The sequence below is a fragment of the Manacus candei genome, unplaced genomic scaffold (assembly GCF_025592945.1).
Source record: "Manacus candei isolate 608988 ecotype Guabito, Panama unplaced genomic scaffold, ASM2559294v1 h1tg000034l, whole genome shotgun sequence".
Classification (NCBI taxonomy): Eukaryota; Metazoa; Chordata; class Aves; order Passeriformes; family Pipridae; genus Manacus; species Manacus candei.
This window is the reverse complement of record NW_026138082.1, coordinates 2848298-2870663: the sequence shown is the minus strand read 5'-3', so window position 1 is coordinate 2870663 and position 22366 is coordinate 2848298. Positions and strand designations below refer to the sequence as shown.

Genomic DNA, 22366 nt, shown 5'->3' with positions numbered 1-22366 from the left:
AGCGGTGAACCCACCTTTCAGCGACGACTTCTCCTCTTTGCCCCTCATCTCGCTGCCTGCCGGGACCCCGGGCGCGGCGCGGCGGCGCGGAGGCTGTGGCTGTGGCTGCGCTCCCGCTCCCGGCCGCTGCTGCAATCCCGAATAACTTCCCTTCCTGGCCAGGCGGCCTGCGGGCAGGAGGGAGGCGGCGAGGGCGGCGAGGCCAGCCGGCGCTCCCGCTGACCCCTTTATGGACGCAATATCGAGGGCGGCTGACATGCGGGAGCGTTATAAAGTTCAGCACAGGCCGCCCCGCACACTCTGCCCCGTTGCAACATCACCTTCAAAATTACTGTAATCAGCGCGCACATACACTCACGGGCACAGGCGGGGAGGGGCGGGGAGGCCGCTCTGGCCCTCCCCGACCTGCCGGCAGCGGCCGGCCCTGCCCCACCGAGGTAGGCGCTGCCCGCGCTCCCCAGGCGCGGTGCGAGCGGCCGCGTACCCAGGGCGCGGGTCCCTCACCGCCCGCCGCCGGGGCTCCGCGCCAGGACGGGCAGAGAGAGCCGGGGTGGGGGGTCTGCCGCTGCCGGCGGGGGGCGCGGGGCTAGGGCTGCCGGCCGGGCTGCCCCGCCGGCCGGATAGCGCCGGGGCGGGACCGGCGCCCCGCTCCGACCTGGCACCCAGCGCCTTCCGCCGGCAGCGCCCCGGCGGCGCCCCCCGCCCGCGCGGCACCGCTCCCCCGCCGCCCGACCCCGCCCGGCCCGGCGCCGCCGCCCCCGGCCGCTCCCCGCCGCGGGGACCCCCTGTCCCGCCGCCCTGCACACACCTGCCGGCTCAGGACCCTCGCCCCCTCCCCGCGCCGGAGGTGCCTCGCAACAGTGACGTTCTTAATGTGGAAGGGAGGAATGCCTCCCAAAGGACGGATTATTATTATTATTTTGTTAGTTACAATTCACGCAGCGTTTTAGGGTCATGAGCGCGGTTCTCAAAAGCCCGGGGTTGGGCTTAAGAGCCTGAGTGTCCTAAAGTTGCGGTTTAAAACTTTTCCCTATAGCGGTAACGGCGAACCCCTTAACAGTAGAAACGAGCGAGAGAACGCAAGCAAGGGAAAGGTAGCTGAGACTGGATGTGGCACTTAGTGCAATGATCTAGCAACCACGGCGGTGTTGGATCAAGAGTTGGACTTGATGATCTCGGAGGTCTTTTCCAACCCGGCTGATTCTATGATTCTGTGATTCTCTTACTCCAAAGCCAAGTCTTATAGAAAAGCATCAGACATTGTGAATTTCCCAATAAATTGTGTTAAGAATTTGTGTAGTCAGTGGATTAGGACTCTACCACTAAAAAGTAAATACAGGAGAAGAATCAAAGAATTACAGTGATGTTTCACACTTGCGTTACTTTTCTACCACAGACTAAAAAAAAGACAAACTCTCCTGAACTTCTAAATTTATAGTTTCTCAAAGGAAAGTAAATAAAAAGTAAAAGGTGGACACTGAAAATGAAAAAAGAAACATGAGACTCCACAGATGGAATATTAAAAATTTAGAGAACTCTTTGCCCCAGGATCTGTGCACTCCAAAATATGGATGGGTTCAAGAATGGATGGACAAATCAATAGGAAAAAAAACACCCAGAATTTGACTACAAAGGCAGCATGTCTGATCTGGAATGTTCCTGGACCACAAACTCCCGTGAGCCATGGCTGGGTCATATCACCGAATAGTTGCCTGTTCTTTCCCTCTCCCATAGTGGCACAGTGTTAGGTGGTGCACTGACCAACTAACCCAGTAACCCAGACTGACCTGCATGGACCTTGGGCCCACACTAGCATTCTGACAGTCTTATATTGCACTTTGGAGTGGCGTGATGGTGCTTTATTAGTCACAGTGTTTAAACAACTCAGAAAACCCAAGGAACTGCTGAGTACTGTCAAGAAGGAAGAGAACTGAATTGATTTGTAACCTACTATAAAGCATTTGACTCTGCCAAGTAACTGTATTCCATGTAAAAGTAGCACTGAGTAAACAGATGCTCATCAAGCTCTTCACCATGTCAGCATCCAAAACAGGGCCCCGCTGCCAGGCTGTGAGAGATGCAGAAAGACATAGAGTCTGCTGGAACAGTGGGCGACCTAGGCATGGGGCAGAGCAGGCACAACATACTGGCTTACTGTTATGGGTTACCCCAGGGGCCTGCTGACACAGACATTTTGGACATGCCTAATGTAAAGCCAGGGTATTGCTCAGTGCAGTTCAAAGCACATTCAGCAGTAGCTTGACTATGTAAATTCATCTCCCTAGAAAAGCCTTGCTGTTTGGAGGGCTTCTTCATCCATGGTGGGCAGACAGATGTTAGTCCTACCTGGCAGTGTTTAATTTATGGGACACACAGAAACTTCTCCCTCTTGCCCTTCAAGAAGGTCAGAGACTTCAGCAGCCCACATGGTAACTGGAATCTCTGAGTTCTTTTCTGACTCTGTCCTGGTCCTCATTGTTTAATATGGAATTCACTGCCTTAGTCCTTCAGAAAATTAATTCTCTGGTACCTTCTGAACTTCAGTTTGGCGATGAATTCAATGCTGAATGAATGAATTCCTGCTTACTTATCGTGCTGAATCAAGATGCAGCAAGTTCCTAAAATTACTTGACTGACTCTGGAAGGAAACTTCTCCAAATTCTGCAAATATTTTCATCAGCATTCGGCTTTGGCTTAATTAAAGGAAGATGGAATTCCAGCTTTGGACTGCAGGAATGACATAGCCCCCAAACACAGAAGATGATGGTACTCCTAACAGCAACCGTCTTCTGAAGCAAAATCTCAAAAGCTTTTATTTTCCTTCTGTAAATCCCCAACAAACAAACCTCTGACCTTGTAATTAAGTTTCTTGTGCAACAGCCAAAATTTTCAGTCAAGACCTTCAGGCTGCCCCCACGAATGATGTCTACAAGTAGCAGCAAACAGATAAGGAACTGAATAGCAGCTTTAATAACAATCCCAACAGAGATTTTAAATCAAGAGCTTTCGAATGCTGTCAACAGATCTGCTAGACATTGTGTTGACAGGAGGTTTATTGACTGAAGCCCCTACTGATCTGGGAACATCTGATTGATTTCAGTGTCATATTTTGCCAAATACAAATTTGAAACATCTTTTATTTCCCTTTTCTGATGCTTACAGAGCAGGTTTACTGCATTGTCATTAAGAGGCTTTAGTGCCAAGGGATTACGCTTGCAGGATCACAGAGTGATGCAGGGCTGTGCTGAGAAAAAAGTAATTCCCATCCTTGTAGAAAGCAGTGGAAAATTACAGCATCCTTTATATGAACTGACCTCTAGTTAGAATAGCTGATAAGCAATGCCCTGACCTCCATTTTTTTTCCAACACTGGATTTGACTCTAACGGAGCTGTTGTCATTGTGACTTTATGAACAAATGTTGCAGGTATTTTGGCCCATAGCAGCTAGAGTGAGGTGACTGAAGAAAAAGCATATTTGTATGCCTTCCCCTGAGTGTGCCACTCCAAGGTTCATAAAAGTCCTTGAAATATTGCGTAACCTCTCCAGCTTATAGTTCTCGTAAAATTATGTTGGATGACAGATACTTGAATTCATTATTATTGTTATGAACTTAAAATAATTTACTGTGACTGCACAGAGATTGCTCTTATCAGAACTGAATAGTGCTAGTATGAAAAAAAAGGTGAAAACATCTGATAGAAAAATGATAAAAAAAGGATACATGAGAAAAATGAACATTTTTAGTGATACTGTAAGTTCGGTCTGCTGGCTTCCTTTGGTCACAAGGCAGCCTTATGTGAGAAGCTCATATGTGCTCCAGAATGAATAGTGTAAGCATGTACTGTCTGCTAACTCTTGTGCTCAGATTTTTTCTTTCAAAATTTTAGATTTTGAAGGATAATAGCAGATATGCATTTAGGCATCTGAACAAGTTTCCCTGCACCTCTTGAATGAATATAACTGCTGAAACACAAATGTTAGCTGAACTAACCTAGCTATGGGGTCATCTCTTTTATCTCTTTTTCCCTTATCTCTTCATCTAGTGTTCCACTAGGTGTTTGCTACCATGATATCTCAATGTCTTTTATGCATATACAAAACCCCCATCATCATCATCATCAATCATCATCATCATCGTCATCATCATCATTGTAATTCATTATCTTAAAAGAAAGATCTCTTTAAGCCTGTAAGTCCTCCAGCAACCTTGTAGATAAGGCATCAAATGATGTAAACTGAGCAAATTTGTCAGAGAGGAATATTGTTCAGCTGGCTGCTAACTCAAAACAAAAACTTGGATTCTTGGAGATGTGAAAACAGATGACTGCTAAAGGGAGAATCACACTGCCAGGTGTTAATGCTTTTTCTCTTGGTGATACCACCATATCTCTTGCCATTATGTTGACTGCTTCAATATCCCTTATTATTTGTAGGAGATTTTCTTTCAAGAAGTGTTAAAAGGCTTCCTGGGCAGAAGGATGTAAAACATACATGCAAGACAGGGCTTTATCTGTAGTGATTTGTGTCTAGTGATTTATAATTTTAGGAGATATTTGCAGGACCCAGATAAAAGTAGGGTTTATTACAGTATTTCTGAGGGTAGATGAATTAGTCTAAGCTAGATGGCGAGGGAAGAAGTGTTAATTTTGCCCTATGTAAGTGCTCCATTCATAATATATTTACCCTCCTTACATTTTGGTACTTAATTTAGACATATAGCTACCAAGGTACCCTCCTTGGTCAGAAGAAACAAATAAGTGCCCTGAAGGCAACTCAGTCCATCTGTGGCCTGAATCACTAGGCAGTGTATAATGTTTAGTTGAAGGAATTTGGTCCTGAAACCTAGAGATAGGTAGAAGCTTTTCTGAATTACAGGTGATTTTTTTTCTTATTTCTGGAGCTTCAGGTGTAAAATATATAGAATTGCTTTAGAGGATCGTACTGTCAACATAGCTTGAGAGCTGCTCATTTAGTTCCAGATTTATATATATTTACATATATTTACATAATATATGTATTTATGTATTTATATATTTACATTATTTTTATATATTTACATATATTTACATAAAGAGAAAAAAGTCCTGTGGCAAGTTTAAATACCATACATATGGTCAGAGATTTCTAACCTAACTTAGTCCAATCTACTTATGGACCTGGAATAATGCTTGTAACATTGGTATAATGCACCGTGGTTCTCCTCAAGGATGGATTATATACATCTTGTCTTCCAGCTAGCAGCCCTGCATGGTTGTGTATTATACTGGATATACAAACCATACCTGTTTTCTTGAAATTAATTGACATTATCTTGCCTTGCACTGTGCCTGATATCATCTCAGACAGATGTGAAACTATTAGTTCTATTTTACAAAAGTGGGAATTAAACCGCAGCATAGACGGTATGTCTCATCTGAGGGAAGTCTGTGGCAGAACCAAAAATTAAATGCAAAATTGACTTTCTACCATTCTAGTATCTGGATTAAAATTGTGTACAGCAATATATATTCCATATCAGCCAACCTTATTTGTATAATTGCATGTGTTGTAAACAGAAAATTTGGCTTGTCAAGAGCCAGAGCAGGTGGTGCAGGCATTTGCAGTACCTTGGAGGAATGCTGCCTCGATATCTGATATTACTATAGCACTCGTTCCCTTCCCATCAGGACCTATCCATTACAGTGAAAAATGAGGGACTTTGAACACTGACACCTAAAAGGCTGTTATTCAAGAAAGGATCTGAATCCAAATTTGGGGAGAAACGAAGGAAGTATAACCATATCCACATTGAACTGGCAACTTGTAACATCACCTGCCACCATCCAGCATGTTGGAAATGCCAGGAAAGTGCTTTTCCCACAGCGCATGATCACCACAAAGAATATTACTGGAAGACAAAGGAGTCCCATAGCTGTTTAACAGGCAGACCCAGAAAGAAAAAACCACAAACATCTCCAGCACTAATTTCTGTTTTTCACTTCCAGATGCCATTTTTGAACCTGCTCAGTCATTCACAGCACTGTGAATCTCTTTGTAGTATTCCAATTAGTCCAAATTTTTTTAACACCTTAAGCCCTAGAGTGAATTGGAAACCTTTGATATGCATTTGATTTACTTTGCCAGAAGCTGCCTTTACTTTTTTGTTAATGTTTTATATGATTCCACAAAGAAAAGCTTATCTTCAGGCAGCCAAGCTCAAGTGTTTTGTCCATAGGTTTACTAGACTTCAGGGCCAAAAGAAGTGGCTGGAACATCTAACCTGGCTGTCTGTGTAACAGAGACTTGCATTTGCTGCTATGTATATCAGGTCCAACAACTTCCCCTCTGAGGTTTCTTGTCTCTTCCTCTTAACTCAAGTTTAAATATCTCCACATTTTCATCCAATTCAAGGATTAGAATCGGGAGGTTTGACAAGCATAGACACCCACCCGTGCATAGTCATGCAGTAGACCACAGGCTGTGGGTATGTGACCTTTCCAGCCTTCAGCAAGAGCTTCCTCACCCCAATGCGTCTGCATCTACTCATCAGCACCCACATGGTGGGTGTTACCAACCACTGGAGCTCCCACTGACTTGCATTAGTCAGCCAGGTGATGAGCACCTGGGCACAGCCTCTTCAGCTGGCACAGCTGAAGCTGGAGGCAGATGTGTATCCCAGCCTGCTTAGTCATTTTGAAAGGCAAACTGTAAGCATAGTGCCATTGATCTTACACCCATTGGCTGCATTCTTATTTTAAACTCCTGAAGAAAAGAAAAATACAGATTTGGAAGTGTGCCATGCTCCAAGTGGTTGGTTATACTACTGTGATGCTCCCATCAGAACCTTGTAATAGAGTATTTTTTTCAGAGAATACTTGCATGCACAAATGGTGAAAAGCAGGTCTAGCATAATGGATTACTAGTGAATGCAGTTTGACTGGTACATAATTCTCAGTGTGAGGCTAATTTCTATACCTTCAGTGAGATCAACACAACACCTCTCTGCCTAGCTGAATATCATATATTGGTCCTTCATACAAGACAGACTTAATAATGCTGTAATTTTATTTTTTTTTAAAGCAAGGACAAGAGAAAGAAAATCAACCACCTCTATGTATTTTTAATAGGACATCAGAAAAGTTAACTCCTGAAACTCTGATGTGTTGCAAATGTGCCTCAGCCTGCTGCCATATAGGAAACATTACTAAGTAGCTTGTATTCTGTTGACAGTGGTGCTCTTTAGAAATATAGTTAAAGTGACAGGTGAAGAAACTGAAGCATAAAGAGATTAAGCAAAGTACTTTCCCATGAGATAGGGGACTGAAAACAAGACTTTTGGCCTTCAGTGTTGTACTGCTTGTGTAGACAGATGAGCCACTGAGGGAAAATGTATAGTTTAAATGCAGAAAGACTAAGCATAATTTAGCTGCCAATGGCAGCTTTAGTCACTTGCAAAGCATAGCACTGTGGATTTCTCTACAGTTACAGGGAACTCTGTTACTAGTGCTATTATTCATGATTTTCATTTAGTAATGATTTTCACTTATGCTTGTTTTTTATCCAGAGCTCTTTAAAGCCTCACACAGGCAAACATTAACAGTGACATTTTATAGAAAGAAGAGGTGGGGAAGTTGGATGACTTGGGTCATTGTCATATGATGAGCCTGAAATAGAATAAACATTTGTAAAGCTTGTGACTTTCAATCCCATGCTCAACTCATTGGACATATAGTCCACCTCCTACAAAGCAAAACTTGACAGCAGTTTTGCTCGTTTGGTGACTTACCCAGGCTAACTGACTCAAAACAACTATCAAATCACAGGTCAAATCACAGCTCTTGTATTCTAAATCAAAATCAAATGCGGTGTTCTCCCAAGTTTCAAGAAGTTTGCAAGTAGCACACTGGTTTTGACTTGTTCCAGTGTTTTGAGATCTTAGTGCTTTTTATAGAAAGATAATGAGCAGAGAAAAGAAGAGAATTTCTCAAAAAGGAAGAAAATCTGTTTGTACCAGTGTTTGAGATATGAAAGTATGACATACGCAATGAGGTCCATATGCCAGATTCAGCTGCGTAGTAACTCTGTATCTGCCTAATCCTATTTTGACTTCACTATATCTGCTTCAAAATGGATAGTATATAATAGAAAAATATGCTCAGCTTTGTCTGGAGATAGCATTTTGAAATATTTTTACAGATCACATTTTTCTCATATATAGTATTATGTATAGATATATTTTTGTCGCTGTGATTGAGTTTTTCATTTAATATGTATTTATTCTATCTTGTTTAACTTTTCTGTGTTGAACAGCATACACTGAACTTACAACTATTTCATCCAGTTTCAGGTCACGCTGATGAAAGATCTTTAAGCGCTCAAACCCCAGAACATTCACCTTGATTGTGTCAAGTATATTTGTCTTTAGATACTGCAACCGCAACTATTGAACTTCCAAGTCACTTTGGCTGTGTGAGTTGAGTCATGGAATAAAATAAAATAAAATTACTTCTATTAATGCATTTGTACTCACTGGAACATGCTTATAGGTACAGTAGTGACTAATGAACTGGTGAACACATTTGTTAAAGACAGCTCTAATAGGGAAATGTATTTTGTTCTTGAAGAGTGGGGGGAAGACTATTATGAGGTTAGAAATTGTGAGAACCAACATTATTTCATTAATATAATGAGAGTTTTTTCTTTATACACATTTTTATTTTCAGATGTGGTGTTTTTCAATATTGAAGAATATTATGAGCCTGATACATCAGGTCCCACTTTGTTGTATAAGCCTATTTGTGGCTCTCAGGATAGGACACAAAATTCTCTGAGCATTCATCAGTACCTTGTGCCTTTAACTGTGTCTCTCAAATCCTGTTAATTCAGGGATTAATTAGGTTTTTGAAAAATTATCAGTGGACCTTGTGCAGCACAGCTATAAGGTTTAAATTTACAAAAATACCCTATAATGAAGCTAGGCTTTGAGTGTTCACTCACTTGCCTTTCTCAATAATGTTTTGAGAATATTATTGCTTTTATTTCTGTGTTTCCTTTGCTTGACTGTTTACTTAGAAAAAAAAATTGCAGCTATTTTTCAGGTCACCATCTGATGTTTAATGGAATTCTAGTACTGTCACAGATTGAGAAACACCTCTGCATGGTATCTGACATGGACCATTACTGGAGATGAGATCCTGAGCCAAGCGAATGTTTGCTTGGACCAAAGAGGCAATTCAAATGCTCTTAAAGGAATTTAAGTAAGCTAAACTGATTAAAAACTATTTCATCAATATATTACAGCTATTGACTTGTAAAAAGTCCACCATCATTTTCACAGAAGATCTTAAAATAGATTTCAAAATCACATTTCACTCGGAATTGGCTGCAAGGGAACTAAAACAGGCTTCCAGGCTGTATGCCATTGTCCACAAGCATGGCTCAGCGTCCTGATATTTCTGTGGGTCTGGCTTGCAAGAAATGTGGAACTGCTGAGGTGCTGAATTCTTTTCACAACACAAAATGTTTAGGTTGCTAGGAAAGGAAAAAAATGGGAACTGGTGTGGGAGTGTCTGGGGAACTCCATATAGAAAGAGGAAGTATTGTGTGACTGATCCGGAAATGCGTACAAATCATCTGTTCTGGTAGTATTTTCACTTGTTTTGGGAACATTTCCATAGAGAACTAGAATCTGGCCCTGTGTGTAGGTATTGCTTCACTCCAGAGCAAAAGGCAGCCACTAATTTGGAGTGAAACACACCAGCTGTCAGCCTGAGCACATAGCAACAGGAAACAACAGCTGAAGGCAGGTTGCACACAACACAACATCCCGCAGAAACAGCTGAGTGCTATGAAGCCATTTTGGGCTGCAACTATCACAAACAATGCTCTGACTTCTATAAAAAGAGAAAGCTATTTTCCAAACTGTATTTTCTGAGAGGAATTGGTTCTCTTTTACCTCCAAAACCTCTGGAATGCAGTCCCATCTGTGCTACAAAAACTCCAGAGAAATATACAAGGCAGCAAGGTGCAAACTCAGTGAAAGCCCTTTCTGATTCTGCCTGCCAAGGCACTTCTTTACCATGCACAGATTTGACAGGAGAGAAGTTTAGCCCTCGTCTTTCCATAAACATTTTCTGGTCTGGAGTACACTGCCAACGCTTATGATGTCAGGGCTGTTCTCTCCTTTGGTTTTGTCACATGATTATTTTTTTTCCAGAACCTGAATCCAAAAATATGGCAGTTTTTCTTGTGTAAAGTGAAGTTCTGCTTATTCATTTTCTCTTGAGCAAGTTGCTTTTAGTCAGGTCTTTGCAGTTGTGGGGAGGGTAATATACTGCCCTCAACACAATGAAGTAATTTTTAGAGGAAATCCTTGTATGGACAATTTCTTCACTGTTTTGAAAGGCTTCAAATAGCATTTTCTGGAAGACCAACTTGAATTCCAGATTGATTCTCCTTATTCAGTCATTCCTCAGTCAGCTGGGAGGCAGAGGGGCAAGCTTGGGTACGCTGGTGCAAGTGAGCAGCAGAGAAAGCGGAGATGAAATCCCTCACAGGATATTTTGGACCTTCCACTTCAAGACAGAAATGTAATTCTCCTGCAGAGTTATAAAGGGACTGAAATAAATGAAAAATATATTTCAAGGGCAGTCAGGATAAAGCTCCTGAGCAACATGCTCAGTGAGATGTAGAGCGAAGCAATTATTTGGAGGACTCTTTTTGCCATTGGCTTTCCCCTCTCTGGAGAATGAAACTTCTTAGCTTAAATGATTTCAAACTTGACCAATCCCCATTTGCTAGGTAGATCATATTAGTCTACATTTGTCCTGGACCACAATGCAACAAAAGTGTTAGGATGTAATTTCCTGCACTGCTCCCTTGGTCTTTGTCATGTTAACTTTTTCAGCCTTGGTTTTTTCCCTCTGTCTTCTTTCCAGCCTTGCCATTACTCCTTGGAGTGATCTTTTTCCATTAATCTGCTCCTTCATTTCACTCTCTTTTCCCTCTTGGGCTTTTCTTGCTTCCTCACTGCTTCAAGTTGAAGCCAGCACTCTGAAAGCAACATCATCAACTGTGGTCACTTTCAGTGGAACATCACGAGTTCAAAGTCATCTTCAAAATTATTTCAAGTAAAAGAGACCACTTCCTCATGTTTTTATTTCATAGGGTGAAGTCAAATAGGATATGGAAAACCGGACAGTTTTGGCCACCCACTTCAAGAAGGATGTTAAATTGGAGAGAGCCACACTGGAAGGCTACCAGGTTGATCAGGGGTCGATCAACAAGGACCACTGAGGAGAGGCTGAAGAGCCAGGCTTGTATAATCTGATGAAGAGGAGGTTAAAGACAGTTGAACAGCAGCCTATGACGTCATGATGAAGACCTAAAATGACACCAGATCCAAACTTTTCCCAGTGGTGACAGAAGGTGCAAGAGGGGGCAATGGCAGCAAAATGAATGTTCAGCTCGGTCATTAGGAAAAAAAAGCCAGAAGATGTGCAGGTAGAGCACAATGCTGACAGCCTGGCAAACATACACCCAGGAGAGCAGAACATGTACTTTCTGTGGTTAAAACTGTGTTGGAATTCTGATGCATCTATCATGTGACAACAGATCTAGAAGAAAAAAGTTTGTGTGGATGGAGAAGTATCTCTATCTCCCAGCCAGGCTGCTCCTGAGCTTAAAGGATATATATAGAACCCAGGGCATGGTAAGTCATCCTGTATTAGAATGTGTACTCTCAGTTCTACAAACCAAACAGAAACTGGTTTTTATTTTTATGTAGACAAATAGCGTTCTTAGTTTTACTGGAATGATCCACATCCATGTGGTGATGTATATGTGCTTATAGAATGAAAGTGCTTTATTTGTTGTTTTAATATTTATGACTTTTCTCTGAGTTATTCTAATGAAATATTTGTTCAATTTTTTTTTCCTAGGGCTGCCTACAGGCAGCCAATGCTTTTTGTGGAGAGGTATTTCTTTTACCATTTCCAAATCCTTGATATGAATAAATACATTTATTTTTACTAGGATGGTTGAAATACTTTGTTTAGGACAAAGGTTGTAAGCAACAATCTTGCATTTCCTACAATTACTTTTAACATACTTGCAATCTTCGTTTTTGTGCAGTTATATTAAAAGCAAAACCAATTTTCCATCTGTTTTAATTTTCAGTAGATGAGTTTATGCTGCTGTGTTTTAGGCTGACAAGAGCTTGTCTTCTTCAGTGACTATCTCCAGACAATGCTGTTTGAATGATGTGATAGGCTAAATGAAAATGATAGCATATCTCAAGTAAACTAAGCAATTTTGCTCCAACATATTAAAGTCTGATTATAATAAAAGGTTTTGAATTAATAACCCTCACCACTGAACTGATTCACAAATTGCCTCTTGAGATGTACAGTGACAAAGTAGATATAAGTATCTCCTTGAGATTATAGAGGGTATCAAAAAGCATTATGGCTGTTGAAAAAATTTAAAATTAATCCTTCTTCGTACTGGTGACTGAGATTACTCTTTAGTCCAGTGATTCCTGAGCAGTGGGAAGGTTTTTCAGGTTTTCATACAGCCATGGATATCAGTCATTGCTACATTTTACATGAAAAAGTTTAAAACAGTTTCTTCTCCACATGACCAGAAACCTTCCGTGTCCTGTGTAGGAGCGGGAGAAGCAATAGGTTTCCTTGAAGAAGCTTTCATCTCATTCCTGAGGCAATCAGTCTGGGGACAGCCTCCACTTTGCCTAGGGCCTTGAAAGGTAATTAGGAAGTAGTGCATAGCAAGCCTTAGTTAGCCCTTCTCTCTTCTGAAACACATTTGTCTCAGAATATTCGCGTTGGTGTGAAAAGAATTAAATGCCCTATTTCAAGGTCACTTTTACAAGCAACAGCAAAAGATACAGAAAATCATAGCAACTTTTTCTGTGTGGGCTTCATTCAACATGATATTTTTAATTAGTTTATTTCAATGTCTATAACATACATAACAATAGTTCTCCTTGGGAAGGAGCCAGGCAATACAAATTAACAACCAGGAGACTCATGATACTCAGCTTCTCTTCTCTACCACGTTTTCCCAGACCTTTTCCCTATTAATCTTGCAACAACTCATGCTTTTGTGTGATTTATTTCTTAGCCACTTAACAGCACAAAAGGGTAATAGATGATGCCCCCTGTGCTGCTTTTCAAAAATATGACACTCTCCTATAAGGCCTGGAGTTCTTGTCACTGGCAGTACTCCAGGTAAAAGGGCTTGCCATTAGGTCTTGCCAGCTAAAATGTGGATCCCTGCTGGGGAAATGGGACCTCAAACAGAATAGAGATGCAGTTTGGATACTGGATGGAAAATACCTAGCAGTGAAGGAAAAGTTAGGGCAAGAGAAAAGGTCAGATCTGAATATCCTTCTGGTACCTGGGAAGAGCAATGGATGTGGTGCCTCCTCATCACTCTACTATTTTCTCCAGAGGCCTCTTTTTCATCACCTTATCCTCCCTGACTTTCATCCCCTGCAACTGCAGCAATGTAGCAGATCCTCTAGAAATCTCACCTAATGCTACACTCTGGAAGAAAGTTTTCCGGGGTCCTGGTTCTGGCCAATTTGGAGCTGGCCTTCTTCAACATATTCTGTGGTATGTTAGGTGCCAGATTTATAACTCAATAGAAAAAGATGCAAATTAAAAAAAAGAAAAAAAAAGGGCACTATAAAATACAAATACTTAGTTCTATGTTATATCTGCATGGGCTGTCCAAGAAAATGGGTTCTAAGGACAATAATATAAGGCTTGGAACAAGGACAGAAAGAAGCAGAGGGGTCTCGAGGGTTCCCCACCACTGAAGATGTGTAAGAAAACCCAGCTCATCTAGCCTTCCTTCATAGTCAAGGGAGAGAAAAGGATACAGATGGGGACTAATTCTTTTCCTCCTCAGACAGGAGTTCTCCTAGGTCACAACCTGTGACTGCGCACTCCCTACTTTGCAGAGGTCTGAAGTCAGGTGAGATTATGGTTTTGTTTTTTATTTGAGAAAAATTCTTCAGAGCTACAAGTATTGGGATCCCAATTTTTCACCAAAACTTTAGAGTGGCCAGTCACCGCAGATCTTCCAAATTGCAGTATCTGAGTTGCTAGGGAGCTCTACTTCCTCCCTGATACCAGTGATTGAAGGATCAACTAGACGTTGTCCTGCAGGTAAATCTAGAAGGACTTCACATGTCTTCAGTCCAGACTGTTAAGTTTCTTTTTTAGTGCAAATTCAGTATAACACGTAGAGAGATGTTTATATTAATTGCAATTAAGCTCTATTAGACCTTTGATCTGCTACCATGTTGTGGTGTATAAATGAATACATTAAAAGAAAAATAAAGTATGAAATAATTATCTTCTGTAAGTTACAAAGCTGAATTTCAAGCTGTGCCTTTAGAGCGCTTTCATCACATTTTTAATTCAGTTAGCTTTTGTGTCAGGAAAAAGGGCTTTATTGGAAAAGATGAGGGAAAAGTAGAGAAAATGCTGATGTTTCACTAAACTGAAAAATGCTGCAGGCATGAAATTGTAATCTTTACAATTGGCAGTTGTGTCATGGCAGACAAGCCTTTAAACTTCAGCTATCCTGGGACTAGGTCCCAGATTAGTAAACCATGAGCACTTTTTCTGCTTATCTGAAATTAGCCTGGATACCTAATTAACCTGGATAAGAAAAAGAACTTCTAGCATCCCCATCTCATCACCACTGCCAAGAAGTGGTCTCTAAATACTGTATTTTTAATTGAGTCATTCCCTAGATGTGGTTTCACGTGTAGCCAGCTGTCGACTTAACTAAGATGACAATAACTTTTGATGGAGAAGAGAGGGCAGGAGTGAGTGAAAGGACATTGAGAGCCCTCCCACTGCACACGTAGCTGGTAGAGGGGTAAAATAAACCATTGACCTAGGGCACTTCAGCTCAAATTAGTTAAACCAGCTGCCATGTGTGGACTCCTATATTTCTGAAAAAAATGCATTATAGCTATAGCTACCACTGTTTAGAAATCAGTGTAACTTGCAACAGTCACACACAACAGTGAGATGTCACAATTGAGTGAGAGTGTTTAGTTAATTAAATGTATTTCTAAACTTGTTTAATAAAAGTTCATTATCTAGATCAGGATTTAATCTCTACGTGTAGAAGCCAAGTCTGGTTATAGGTCAGGGAAATTAACCAAGAGCATTAAGCACTAAAATCAAAGTGAGGAAGTGAAAGAAAAGATTTCTTCCTAGTGGGGACAGAGTCTTCTGGGATTTTTCCTAGAGGGACAGTTGCAAAAATGGCAAAGAGAGAAGAAAGAAAATCCCCCAAACATCCGAGTGAAATCTGCTTCAAGATCTGACACCTACTATCATATTAGGAGCAGTTTATGTTTACTGAGACGTTTGCACTGTGTTGCCACAGCATTTTTAAGGATATTTTTTTGTTTGGCTTAAATGCAGTTCTGACATGTAATCCAACCACAGCACCAACAGTTCAAGTTAATCTGGTACACTTACCATTTGTAAATAAGATCCAAGCTTATGATTAGGCAAAGAGAAATAAAGACAAACAAAGCACACAAAACCCCCCCACATCCCCCCAAAAAGCAAACCCACAAGACAGAAAGGAGGCAGATTAAGAAGAATGCATGTGAGCTCAACATATCAGTTTATTCTATCTATGCCAAAACTACTGAGGCTTCCCTTGTGCCTAGCACTCATGTCCTTGATTCTCCTTTGTACAGATCAGGGGTCACCAAGTGGCCACTTTTGCCCTCATTTGCAGATTCATTTGCAGGGCTCTTGCTAGTAGCTAAAGAGAGCTCCGCTCACACAGCAGGTCAATGCTGAAGCACATCTGACGGCTTATTAAACAGATCTGCTAGAATTCTGTTGTTTCTCCTCATTATGTCATGGCATAATTCCTCTGGAGCCTTTGTGCAGCTCATTGTGCACTCTGGCTGTCCTGCACGCAAGTGAGTTGTTGTTGTTGTTGCTGCTGTTGTTTTTGCCCAGCAAACACTCAGTGAGTGAGAGCCTACATCTCATTTTGACATGAAAAACATCCTTCAATTAAGCTTGGCTTGGACACAAAGCACTTCAGCCCAGAATAAAGGCACCTCAGAAGGAGAGCGTGCTGCCCACTCAGCCCCGCTACCCACCCTACCACACACTACCCGTACCTGCCTCCTCACCACCCCAGAGGGTCCTGGGTTCTGGCTTGGACAGCGAATCTCCTTTGCTGTGGGGCTCCTTCATCTGAAAGACACATAGGGAACACATGAGATCACCAGAGCTTCCTGTTGAGGTGGGGTTTGCTTTACAACACTTATGACCAAAATTATTTTCCATTCAAAGAACATATTTCAGGCAACCATGCAAGCCCCCCTCCAGCTGTTTCTGTAATCAGGGACAAACCTATGTGGTGCTAGGTATTGTGTTCTTCCAGAAAAAAAAAAAAGGGACTCTGTGGGTACTTTGAATTGCATTTTTCCATTCAAAAAGTGTGTGTTGATTTTACACCCATGGACCAGATGGTCAGCCCCATTCTTCTGCCTTGGCCCTGACAATGTAGGGGAAGGGAAAGGAAATGGATGGGCAAGGTCCCAGCAGGTCTGTCTTCTGACATGATGCTGTTTACGGAGAGCTACTTTGTCCACTCTTTCATTTGGTGCAGGGACAACCTTAACAGTGATGGGATTTGGTGTAGGGGATGCACAGGTACAGTCTGTTCACCTGGGGTATCGCCAATGCAGGAGCTACAGACTTCTTCTCAACACTTCATCCTCATCCCTGCTATTACAGTGCATCTAACTGCTTGCCCTCTGGACCTCTCTTGCTCACACATGAGGTTTGGATCAGAGCTGTGCACGATTTTTTCAGAACTAGGAGTGTGACTGTCCTCTGGCACTGACCTCAGTGGTGCTGCTTCTGAGTGATAACCTGAGTGTGAGGGTGAAGTCAGTCAGTGGGATTGCACCTTTCCTAACCCTGTTTATCCCAGAGTATTTCCCAGGCTCTCCATCCTACTGAAACACTGCATCCAGCATTAGGATGGGAAGCAGCAGTCAAACAGCAAAGAAGGTGCTGCAGGAGAACAAGGCAAAGAATTCCCACTGGAATTTTGGCTTTTGGCAAAAAGTTCTGGTATCCAAAGACATTTTCTTGTGAACATCAAAGCTGAAGTGCTTCTTCATACAAATGCACTGTTCTCAAAGTCTGCAGTCCTGAAGAACTAGAGAGTTCATCACTGTGAGTCTGGATTTCTGGTGGGTCACTCAATTTTCAACTGTGCTGTTCTTTGTGTTACTAGTTTAAGAAATACTTTCATTCAAAAGATTCCCAACTCAAATAGCAGCATCACTCCCCATTACACACACTCCAAATAGGTGTGAAACTGTCTGGAAGATGCACAAGGTTGCAAAACATTAAAAAGGTGGCTCACTTTTCTGATTGCATATTTCTGATTATTTTTATTCATGAGATTAAGCATATGACTAATAACATGGAAGAAACAGGCATTCAGAGCAGCCACTGTTCTGGCTACTGTAAAGCTCTGCGATTAAAGAATGCAAGCTCAGAAAACACAGGGAAAAGCATTTAAGAAAGAGCACACACTAGACATGAATCTGTCCCTACAGAAAAGCATATCTTTATGTATGTGTAAAACAGTATATGTGGCAGAGACACCATATCAAAGACAGAAGTGTTGTCCACAATGTCCATGAGCAATAAAAGGCTGAATGCTGCAAACCCTGAACTCTGTTTCTTAATGGATTCCAGTAAAAATGGAAACTCTTGTCTACCCTGCCATGAAACAAGAGGCATTGCTATCAAGAGTTCTGCAAAGGTAAAAGTCTGGGAAGTTGTGCAGAGGGGGGACATGGAATGAGTCCCAAGGCAGCAAATTTATGCTAAACAAGTACTAGAGAAGGACCAAGCAGAAGGGAATAGAGCACTAAAAGCAGTGACCCCCTGTAGGGCCACACACGCATCTTTCCCTCACCTTAGGCACACACAGTGTGCAAGTGCAAGTAAAGGCATGTGCAAGTGCAAGTAAAGGCACTGGAAGCTTTTATCAAGGGACCTGAATCAACAGTATATCCATCAACCAAGAGTTGATGTGCAAGTAAAGGCATGTGCAAGTAAAGGCACTGGAAGCTTTTATCAAGGGACCTGAATCAACAGTATATCCATCAACCAAGAGAAGTGCTGAGTGAGAGTGAAGGGGCCCATTTGTACCTGATGGCAGACACTGACACTGCAGCAGCATCACCCTTTTGTGTTTCATCCCATGTTAATGCCAGCTAGAGACGCATCACAGAGCTGACAACAACCTTGCAGGCAGGCTATGGAATACACTTCAGTATTCCACAGCAGGGGTGGGAAGGTAAATGCCTTAAATCTTGTGAAACACAGAGAACACCAGTTACAGGAGTCACACAAATGGGTAGAAAGCCCAGTTTGAAATAGCTTGCGGAGCTCTTTTAGCACTAAGTGTGCCCACTTGAATTGTATATGATATTGCTAAAAAATACGTCCATTTCAATAATTTTGTTAATTCACCTTTTTTCTTCTTTAATTTCTTCACAATTATCTGTGTGTACAGTGGCACTTCAATCACACCTTTCATTTTTATGTCTGTGCTTCTGTTTCAATTGAGACTCTTGAAAAGTGGGGCATCCTTAAGGAGAGCCCACTTGTTGTATGGAGGATATTTCTTTTGTATGTTTTCCTGGATTATTTTCACATACTACCAATTCAGTAGTTCAATTCAATAATAGTTTCAGTGACAAAGTTTTTCTTTTCATTTGTGACTGTGAATATGCTTATCGTGGTGCTTGTAAAATGCTAGATTAAGTCTGTTGTCTGTTTCACTGCTTGCTCCCCTACAAATTTGGTCCTATCAAAAACTATAGATGTCCTACCACAACCAGAACTGTCAAAACCTGAGGTCATTGAGGCTTTTAAAAACTAAAGGTATTTCTGTTGTAATAGCGTCATCAGTATAAATATAGAAAAAGAATAATGACACTGACTGGAACCATCAATTACAAGACTGACCGTGTACTCAAGCTTAAAGTTAAATGAGGGCAGAGGAGAAAAATAATTTAATGCTAGTGGCCAAGTCTTTGTGCTAGCTGAGTACACTTACAGCAGATAAGACCTCAGCAGGTCAAACATTATTTTAAAACAATATCCATACAATAGTCTATAAAACAGCACAATCTTTCATACCACAAAGCACAACTTCTCCCTTCCCATATTTCTTGTACTCCAGTAATATGATGCTGAAAGACCAGCTGCATACTGGACTGCTCCCACTAAACCTTGCCCTAGGAATCAGCTGTGGAAAACTACAGCCTCCAATTTGCAAGAGGTAAACCAAAGGTCTATCTCTGAAGCAGAGCTTAACAGCACCAGACTATGTTTTGAGTTTTCTCCAAACCCAGTGTCATTGAAAGAAGATAAATGCAAGTAGAAGTCAGAAATACGTATGTCAGTGCAAGCAACACTCAACTTGAGGTACTGATTTTGGCTAAAATTCAGTGCTTTAGGTATTTTGTGTAAGCATGCCACATGCATGATCCTGCTTTTTTTTGTTTTAGAAAGTAAAAGGACAGCAGTCTTTATAAATACTTAATAAAATAGCAGCTGCATCACTTTCTTCTCTACTCCTTTTGACCAAGACACACAGTTTTCTTCAGCTGTAACACTTCTTGGAGTGTCCTCAGGCTGGAGGCTACCCTTAAAACAAAGACTGGAAATGAGATAAGGTAGGCAGACTAGCTGCCCATTCTTGGTTTAGGCCAATGAATAGAAAAGGCCATTGGGATTCAAATATTTCATGAGATGCACTGAAAAATCTCATCTTTATCATGGCACCCAGTATGGGGATGGTTGAGGGCATCCAGACATTCACACAAGTGTCTCTGTGGCTAGATAGAGTTGGGATTGTTCAGTCTGGAGAAGAGAAAGCTTTATGGAGACCTTATAGCAGTCTTCCAGTATCTAAAAAGGGGGCCTACAGGAAGGCTGGAGAAGGACTTTTTACTAGTGAGAGGATAAGGGGGAATGGCTTTAAACAGAAAGTAGGGAGGTTTAGGTTGGATATTAGCAAGAAATTTTTTACCATGGGAGTGTTGAGGCACTGGAACAGATTACTAGAGAAGTGGTGGATGCCCCATGCCTGGAAGTGTTCGAGTTGGATGGGGCATTGAGCAACCTGGTCAAGTGAAAGATGTTCCTGCCCATGGCAGGGAGGGTGTAACTAGATAATTTTTTAAGATCCCTTCCAACCCAAACCATCCTGTGATTCTATGTTTGTGGGAACCCTGAATGAGCTGAGACCTGGGGAAACTGCTTCCTCCTTTACTGTGATGTGGGATTCACATTCCTCCACTGCACACAGCAAGATGCCACAGGTGGAGTGCACCAAAAAAGGGGAAAGGAGACAGTTTAAAGAAGACATGTTATTCTTCGAATAACAATGTTAGCAAGGCAGGTAGCACTTCTGGTCTATAAGTGACCTAAGACTCTAATGCATGTGCTTGTAGAGGGACTACTGCTATGTTTAGCTTTCAGCCAGTCCTCACCTGCTCTGCTGAACCAAGAGCCAGAGAAATGTGATTTGCCTCATTCAATGCAAAAGCAATTTCAACTCTGAAGCTTAATTTACCGATCAACATTGTTAATTATTGCATTGCTGAACATCCTAACAGCAAGAGCTCATAAATGGCTGCATGGTCTGTTCACTTGAAAGGACATCAATACCAACAGTGGAAGAACAATGTGTTACCTAGACTAAATACCACAATCACTTTGTATTAGAAAGAAAAGATGTTGCTCACTGATACAAAAATATATTAATTTCTCAAAAAACCCCTCAAATGTCAGTTCAAAGAATCTGGAATAGGCTTTAGTTTCCAATCCTCCAATTAATTTTCATGATGAAGTGATATCCTCTAATACATTCTTATGACAATCGTTTTATACATACAACGGGTTTTATACCAATGGAGAAGCCACTTTTTCTCTGTATTTTCTTGATGCTCATCAAGCAGTTGGGGATCCTTTTTTAAAGCTTGCTGGAATAAAATGTGAGGAAGAATCTGGCTTCTAATGGTATGCATGGCAGTGATACAATCTGAGTTTTGCAGCAACAGGCTTGGAGAGCATCCAAATTGCCTTTTTCCTGTGCTCCTCCAGTTATAGACTGGGGCAAGCATAGGATGCGTTATAAACACAGATTCACAGCCCAGGACAGCAATTCCATAGCTGTAAGTGAACAAAGGGGCCAAAGATGGCAAACACTGCCATCACAGGCAAACCTGGGAGGACAGGGAGGAGCCAGGTCTGTGGTTAGAGTGTCTTCTGAATTGGGTGTGAAATGCCACTCCAAATGCAGGCAAGGCCCTGGACTGCAGAGGACTGTAACTAGCGCAGGAAATGACAGGTTTGCAGTTGTGTTTTGTCTTCCACTTGTGCCTGTAATGCACGATCCTACAAGAGGCACATTGTGATGGAAGAGCTACCTGAGCATAAAAATCTTTTATGGTGTATCCATGTTTTTTAGGGATGTATGCCCAGCTACTGATTCTCAAAGAGTCCACCCAAAACTCTAGAGTGTGGAAAGTATTAGGCAGTGCTTATTAGGGTGGAAAGTTACTCTGCAGTTCATATGTGAAGTTATATCCTGAATGTGCAATGTGTTCAGCAGCCATATAACCTGTGATAAGACCTTTGCTGCACTGTTGTGTCATCCTTGCTTCACATGGCTTTCAGAAGTTGATATGATCACAAAATTGGTCTGCTTGAACATGGAGCATGTATGTTCTGCAGACCACACAGGTTGACGTGGTATAGGCAGAATTTTTTCTATTCCTTCTTCAGGGCAAAGTTGCATTGATCTAAGTGGAAAAATTTGAGAATCCCTCTCAGGCAGTTGCTGTATTATCTAGAGAGAGTATGAACCAAAAGAAGACACTGAAAACTAGTGATAACTACGTAACTTCACTGTAGAACAGATGCTCCCTTTTCATATTATTGCCTTGTGAACTCTAGAGAGGGGAGAATTTCCTTTTAAAATTTGTCATCTCTAAAGGTCACTGCTGAATAGCTTCAAATATGAGAAATAATAAGCAAGAGTTCCTAGAGGTACTGCTAGCACTGAGTGCCCCAGTTTCTGAGATCCTGGCTTGAGGTCCTACACTGATCCCTGGCACATGAGGGGTGCTTCTTACTTTCTGCAATATTATTAAAAAGTAGTTCAGTGCATGTGCATTCAAGAGCCAAAGTACCTAAAATCACTGGTCTCTTCTGACAACTTTGACAGTATCAATCCAAATATTGATATTAAATGCTATTTTGAAACATT

General features: G+C 41.6%; 1 protein-coding gene and 1 long non-coding RNA gene across 6 annotated transcripts in view; one reads left to right on the top strand and one right to left on the bottom strand.

The window, feature by feature from the left end:
* Positions 1 to 22366, bottom strand: part of SGK1 (serum/glucocorticoid regulated kinase 1) — a 66296-nt gene that overhangs the window by 8047 nt on the left and 35883 nt on the right. Inside the window, exon 3 of one of the 2 annotated variants that reach the window (XM_051792603.1) lies at positions 16173 to 16248. In XM_051792603.1, the coding sequence (XP_051648563.1) occupies positions 16173 to 16248 (76 nt within the window). Of the gene's footprint in view, positions 1 to 14; positions 360 to 16172; positions 16249 to 22366 lie in introns of those variants that run through there. The other variant, XM_051792601.1, reaches the window with a different exon arrangement.
* The window catches only part of LOC127473224 (uncharacterized), a 68853-nt gene continuing 57305 nt past the window's right edge, over positions 10819 to 22366 (top strand). For all 4 annotated transcript variants that reach the window (XR_007905317.1, XR_007905318.1, XR_007905319.1 and 1 more), the window contains exon 1: positions 10819 to 11690. This is a non-coding gene — a long non-coding RNA (uncharacterized LOC127473224). The remainder of the gene's footprint in view (positions 11691 to 22366) is intronic.